The sequence below is a fragment of the Dipteris shenzhenensis genome, chromosome 6, assembly GCF_047967505.1.
Source record: "Dipteris shenzhenensis isolate YYH24624 ecotype China chromosome 6, Dip_SZ_1.0, whole genome shotgun sequence".
NCBI lineage: Eukaryota > Viridiplantae > Streptophyta > Polypodiopsida > Gleicheniales > Dipteridaceae > Dipteris > Dipteris shenzhenensis.
In genome coordinates this window covers 39,091,421-39,098,209 of record NC_141601.1, presented here as the reverse complement: position 1 = coordinate 39,098,209, position 6,789 = coordinate 39,091,421, and the positions used below count along the sequence as shown (strand labels likewise).

The following is a 6,789-nucleotide window of genomic DNA, read 5'->3' as shown; positions in this document are numbered from 1 at the left end:
CCATGTTTGGATTTTATGTGATGGTGCCTATATTCTAAGCATGATGATGGCCTTTAAGGCACATGAAATTTGTAATTGAGGTGCCTTCATAAATGTGGATGGGTTGAAAAATAACGGCATGCACCCATGCCTGAGTGCTCCAGGATGCTTGATATGAGTAGGTCGAGGGTGATGTGTAATTGGGGACTTTGCCACCTTGCATCTATAGCCATGTTTGGATTTTATGTGATGGTGCCTATATTCTAAGCATGATGATGGCCTTTAAGGCACATGAAATTTGTAATTGAGGTGCCTTCATAAATGTGGATGGGTTGAAAAATAACGGCATGCACCCATGCCTGAGTGCTCCAGGATGCTTGATATGAGTAGGTCGAGGGTGATGTGTAATTGGGGACTTTGCCACCTTGCATCTATAGCCATGTTTGGATTTTATGTGATGGTGCCTATATTCTAAGCATGATGATGGCCTTTAAGGCACATGAAATTTGTAATTGAGGTGCCTTCATTGGTTAAGGTACGCTTCCTCTTGGAAGAATTGCAAAGAACTTAGAGCCATACATTGAACATACAAATTCTTAGCCCAATTACTCTCTACCATTATTAAAGGACATCCTCTCATAGCTACAAGGTTTGGCATTGTTAGGGTTGCTAAAAATGGGTGTTGATGGTGATTAGGCAAGGTATCCTCGATTGTCATGGCTAGCGACACCATATTGAGTTCTAGTCTTACAACTCATTGGGACAAAAGCTTGTAATGCAACAGATAAGTGTTGATTGCAAGAATATGTTAGTGCTTCATTCTTCCCAATAGTGCATCTTAACTAGCAAGCATCACATTGGAGATGTAGTGCTTGAATCTATGGTGGTGCTTCATTCTTCCCAACATTGCATCATTGAGCCAGCAAGCATCACATTGGAGATGTGCTGACGTGGGAAACATCTCGTGCCCACCTACATCAAACTTGAGCAACCTAGTAAAAGATTACCCCCATTGCTTGTGTTTCTCAAGTGATTACCTCACATGGTGGCATGTTCCTCTTTTCCTGTTGTTGTAAGAGGTTTGCACCCTCGTGTGTGTTTCTTATTGCCACCCATCATTGACCGCACGTTTACTTTGTTACTTTACCTCTTGCCATGGTGAGAGGATAACCTCAAGCACCTCGTGCTAGGTTTGGAGGTTCCAAGGAGAAAGAGGTAAAGAGAGGTGGTGGAGTGCTTCTAGTGGCAACCTGCCTCTATAGCTGCATTTACAGGGGTGCTACAGTAGGGAGAGAATTGACCGAGGAGGAGAGAGTTATTGGGATGCCAGAGAATTGCTTTTGCAAAGTATATAGTCTCGTCCCGACCCACATTTCAGCCGCTCTTGGCGAGCAGACTTGTTGGGATTGTTGAGTTTGATCCCGAGGGTCGACGTCTGATGAACCTATGATGGGCCCTCCCTTGTGAAGTCAAAAGATTCTTCTTCTCTTCTTTGAATGCTATTGCGGTGAGATTCTTGAAGGTAAAAGATTCTTCTTCTCTTCTAGTGCTCTGCGATTCAGCAATGTGAGCTAATCATGTGTACTCTGCTCAGCTAACGAGATCCAATATCCAATGTGAGCTAATCATGTGTACTTTGCTCAGCTAACGGGATCCAATATCCAATCATGGGTACTCTGAGGTAATGGTATCCAACATCCAATGTGAGGCCAGAGGAGACTCGAAAGCATGTGCATCAAACCAAGAGGGTGACAAATTGACATTGGCAAGATAGAGTATAAGGGACCCGTGGGTTTGACTCAAGGGAGAGTGCAAAAGATCAAAATGACGGTCAACAGACGGCAGACAAAATGTCAGGAGTCTGGTGCTTTTCGTCCTGCAGACACTTCCAATGGGAGCCGCAACGAAAGCCCCTCGCAGCTCCCAGTTTTTCGATCAAACCCGCGAAGCTTTCTGTATCTGCGCTTTGTCGAGCCCACCATTCGGACCGCGGGGAAAAGGAGAGGCCACCCACGAGCCACTCGCGTAGACCGGAGGGGCAGCACAGAGACAGGGGAATAGGTAGAGTGGAGTGGCGAGAGAGAGAGAGAGAGAGAGAGAGAGAGAGAAGGGGAGGGGAGCGAAGCGGAGGGAGAGAGAGAGAGAGAGAGAGAGAGAGAGAAAAGGAAGGAACTCAGGCAGGCTGGCGGGAGAAAAGGGAGAAGGAGACAGGTGTGTAGGAAACGAGTGCAGTGCCCTGAACTGTTTCTTCTTCGGCGAAGAATCGGAGCTTCACAAAGCGACTCCTTGATAGCTCGGGAGCAACGGGACCCGAGGAGAACAATAGCCACCTCTCTTCATCATTCTTGCAATCGAAGAAGGGCGAGAAAAGAACTGCAGCAGAGACCCATTGAGTTGAGTCTGTCGGCGGCCGAGGATTGCTTCCGAGGATTCACATGCACGCTCGCGTAAAAGCGGAAACTCGGTACTTGGAGATAGACGAGTGATCATAGCGTCGTTTTGTGCGGAAACATAAGGAGGGAATTTGAGTTCAGAATCAGGGAGGGAGGAGATCGATTGGGTAATTTGATCGAAAGCATAAGAAAGGTTGCGGAGGGAAAGAGAATCTGATCGGACGACAGGTATTTTTGTAGACGAGAGTCAAGGAGTCGGAGAGTATCTTGCTTCCAGTATTCGAAAATTTCAAACATTCAATGGAGCTGAAACCGGCAAATCGCAAAAGCGAGCTGGGGCAAAAGGAAGAGGAAGATGAGGTTGGCAAACTCGAACGCAGTAAAGTAGACTTGCATAAGCAAGAAGTGAGCAAAGCCGATGGTGTAGCAAATGTAGAAAACAGCAAACTAGCTTCTGTTTTCTTTCCTCAGCCCCTCGAGAACGGCAAAATTTCTCCGGAAGACTCTTTCGCCGAGGGCCACGTGAATGCCACACTCGACCGCTCTATAGCTATCTCAGCTTTTTCCCACCCTGCTGCTAACGACGCACCTCTTTTCTCTCGATCTATCTACAACTCCAAAGCCAGAGGACGTCGTTCGCCCGGCGACATGAAGCTCATGGAGGCCGTTTTGCGTTTTGGAGGTGCACTGTTATCCTTGATAGCCCTCTCAGTGATGACGGCCACGCATGAGAAACGCAGTGGAGCAGGAAGCACCTTCGACATGAAATTTAGCGACTTCCAAGCTTACAAGTAAGCACTACCTTTGCAAAATCCATTGCCTCAGGTCTCAATGGCCTTGAAGATCCATTTGACAAATCTAATTGACGAACACTTCTAAGGGGATTGGAAAGGTCTGCCACGCTAATGTTTGCTTCTCTGAACTTTCTCAGCTTAATTTTGACAACTAACATGCGCTCAAACTTGGGTTTTCCTGGCACAAAAGATTCATTCCCTCAACATTTTCTCAGCCCAGCTCAGACCGTCCAATGCCCCTTCACAAGTTTGCTAGAGGCCTGGGTTGTTTATATAATCGAGATTAGGATCTTTAAGGGGTTACGTCGTTGAACGATCTGGGTATGATACAAACCATTTGTTCATAGCATATTGCGGATAGTGGGAATACTAGATACATAATCATACGGAGGGCAATCCATTTTAACGATAACCTGATATGAGAATTGCTCATGATAGAGCTCTCCTGCATGGTTTTCATTATTGTTTGAGATTGTTTGCACTGGTCTTCCAACAGCAGGGAGAAGTATACTTTGCAAATGTATAGACATTGAGCACAATAGTAAATTTTATTAAGTCTCTCTTTAAAATACAAACTGTCTGCGCTCAAAGACTGTATTTTGGAGTTCGTAGGTTATTCTTTTATGCACTAGAACCCAGTGTCCATACTCCATTCCCTTGTAGTTGTCATCGGGCTGGTTTTGTATCTATATATATATTTATTTATTTGAAAGGAACCCCTCTTTGTGTGCAGAAAAACACTTTCTCCTTTAGCTAGCATAGTCATGGCCTCTTCCTATCCAGTTGTCCAGAGTAAAAATGTGTAAACCCCAATACATTCCTTCAAGATTTGCACATGGATATTGTTGTTCTTTATATTTCCTGTTCTTTGGTCTATGTATAAAAGTTCGGAGCTCATAGAGACTACCGTGCATCATCCAGTGTATTTTTGCTTGGTGTGTGCCCGTGCCCTTTATTTGACTTCCTCTGTGGTACTAGCTGTCTTTACTGGAGGAAGAGTATCTATGGAACGGTCAAAAATAAGAATCAGTTTTTTGATAAAGTGGACAGTTGCGATCAACGGGGGTAGAACTGAGTTCAGGTGATTCACAATTATATCTATCGTGCTTGACCATGTTGTGGTGCCATACGGTAGGCGATTCATATTTACTGCAAGCAATATGAAAGTTTCAGATGATTTTAAGAGCATGTTAAAAAATCTAATCCATATCTGATCACATGCATTGAGGCTTTGAAATGACCACGTTAAGGTAAAGAAGTTCACAGCCTCTCGAAATTGGTAATAAATTTTAGAGCAGTCATTTCCAAGACTATCGCACTGGCATTTAACCACTTTGAAGTTCCCAAAAACAGTTTAGACATTTAGTAGCATTGATCTATGTATTGAGCAATCTGAAACTGTGTGGACGTGCTCTGTACAGTGAAGAAGGGGCAGTGTGTTCTACAAGCAAACATTTGTTGTGAGCCAGTTTCAAGAATCCACTTCCAAGTCTTTGCACAATCCTACAACTTTTTTAAAGGAGTATTTTGTTCTAAAACTCACGTCAAGTAATCTTCTCAGAGCATCTGGTAAAGGTAATCTCCAGAACCTCTTGGGGATCAAGTGAAATTGGCCTGGAAGTGTGTCCTTTTGGAGTTAAACCTCCTGATTGGAAAACATCTCGTCATTCTAAGGTTGCTAGCTGAGGGATTGATCAGTGAGGCTCCCCCATTCCCCACCCCCCCCACTCCCCACCCTACGTCTACTGACTGACTCGGCCAGTTTGCCAGTGGGCGGGCTTTGCTGAGGTAGCCCCAAATGCCATGATGGTTGTCATCAATGTGTAATGACCAATTCCCCCAAAGAGGTCCTGGAGAAGACCAAGAGGTCATCTCCCTGACTTCTTGGGGGTCGAAGTGAAATTGGTCTGTAGGGTTCATTAGGGGTTGACGTGTGTCCTTGTGGAGTTGCATCTCCTGATTGGAAAAGCATATCGTCATTCTAAGGTTGCTAGCTAAGGGATTGCTCAGTGAGGGCTGGAAACGATCCCCCATTTATGCCATCCCCCCCATGTCTACCGACTGACTCGGCCAGTTTGGCAGTGGACTTCGCTGAGCTAGCCCCAATGGCCATGATGGTTGTCATAAATTTACTGTTTTTGTTTGCTAGATGATGTTTTGTCTGTAATTCACATGGTTTCCACACATAATTTTGCATATGTACTACCTCTCAAGGTGATTTGTCTCCTCATGCAGCCCACTTTTGTCCAGTGGGGAGATTTGACATTTTGTATCATCAGAGATATTTCAGTCGATTTCTAAATCTTGATGATGTAAGAGAAAATTATTTCCTTTTTGTGTCAAGGGAGGGACATTATTAATTCATTATCTTTCTCTGTGCAGCTATCTCGTTGCCCTCAATGTGATCTCATTTGTATATTCCAGTGGCCAGCTCATCAAACTTGGACAGTCCAACAGCAATAGCATCTTCTCTTCTCCCTTCAAGTGGGCACTCTCTGTATATATCTGTGATCAGGTTGAACTTCTGGAACTCATCCTTGTCAGAGCTAAATTGGTATGACAGCTTGGAAATGTGTGTTGTGATGTGCATTGTGATGGGCTAGGTCTACTAGTTGCACCGTTTCTTGTTCCTTGAATTATTTGGCTCTTCCGTAAGCATGTTGAGTGGTAAATGAACCATACCTAATGTAAACTTGAGACTATGACATCCTTAAAAAATTGCTAGTTGCCATTTTTTCAGATACTGGCTTTCTTGCTTTTCTCAGCAAGCTCATCTGCAGCTACAGCATCTGAACTTTCCCGACATGGTCTCCGTAACATCTGGCCACCAGCTTGTTCTATGTGGCAACTGTGGCTCTTCTGCGCAAAAGTGGATGCTGCTGTGGTGATGAGCTTTTTTTCCTCATTTTTTGTCATATTGTCCTCCGTCTTCTCTGGCTACTATTTGTCAATGCTCCTGGCAGAGTGACTTCATACATGTACCTTTATTGTAGTTCAGAAAATTAGGGAAGCTGCACATTGCTTCTACTGTCATATAGATCGGCTATGATAGAAACAAATGTAAACATGTTTTTCTTACTCCTTTTTTCTTTTGGAGGGAAGCCTGTAGCTATACATCAGACTAAAGAGGGTATCAAACTGATGCCCAAGAAGGCAAGCTTTGGTTGTGTCCACAAGGAAAGCATGAATATTCAATGGAGAAGTGACAATACAAACTAATTCAAGTACAGTACTTTCTTTAATATGTTGAGTCATTGACATAACATGATATTCTGCTGTTCTTTCTTTTTACTCTTTTGTCTGCACTTTTTTGGTGGAAAGTAGGTTTTTCAGTATAAATTTTTCCTTGGACCTGCTTCAGCTTGCTGCTCTCTGACAAGGACTGGGATGTGCATTCATTGATGGATTTTGGACAGATCGAGTATTTCTATAGTTAAGAGTGAGGGGAGGTGCTCTATCAGACCTCTTGAAGAGGCTGTCATCTGAACTAAGCTGTAAACAACCATCGTAGGCAAATCTATCATGCACAAACACAATAGGCCTTCTAATTGCTAGCTGGCTGACATGCTTCACATTTGCCGAGGCAGTCTTTTTGAGCAGGTCTGACCTTTCAGGCCCCATCA

General features: G+C 44.1%; 1 protein-coding gene across 1 annotated transcript; it reads left to right on the top strand.

Annotated features, from left to right (window-relative positions):
• The first annotated feature begins 1,873 nt into the window (after positions 1-1,873).
• On the top strand, positions 1,874-6,408 carry LOC147901158 (CASP-like protein 3). Its single transcript, XM_087375851.1, has 3 exons — positions 1,874-3,163; positions 5,549-5,681; positions 5,907-6,408. Exons 1-3 carry the CDS (start codon positions 2,673-2,675, stop codon positions 6,132-6,134), a joined length of 852 nt encoding a protein of 283 aa, XP_087231977.1. The 5' UTR covers positions 1,874-2,672; the 3' UTR covers positions 6,135-6,408.
• The last annotated feature ends 381 nt before the right edge of the window (positions 6,409-6,789 follow it).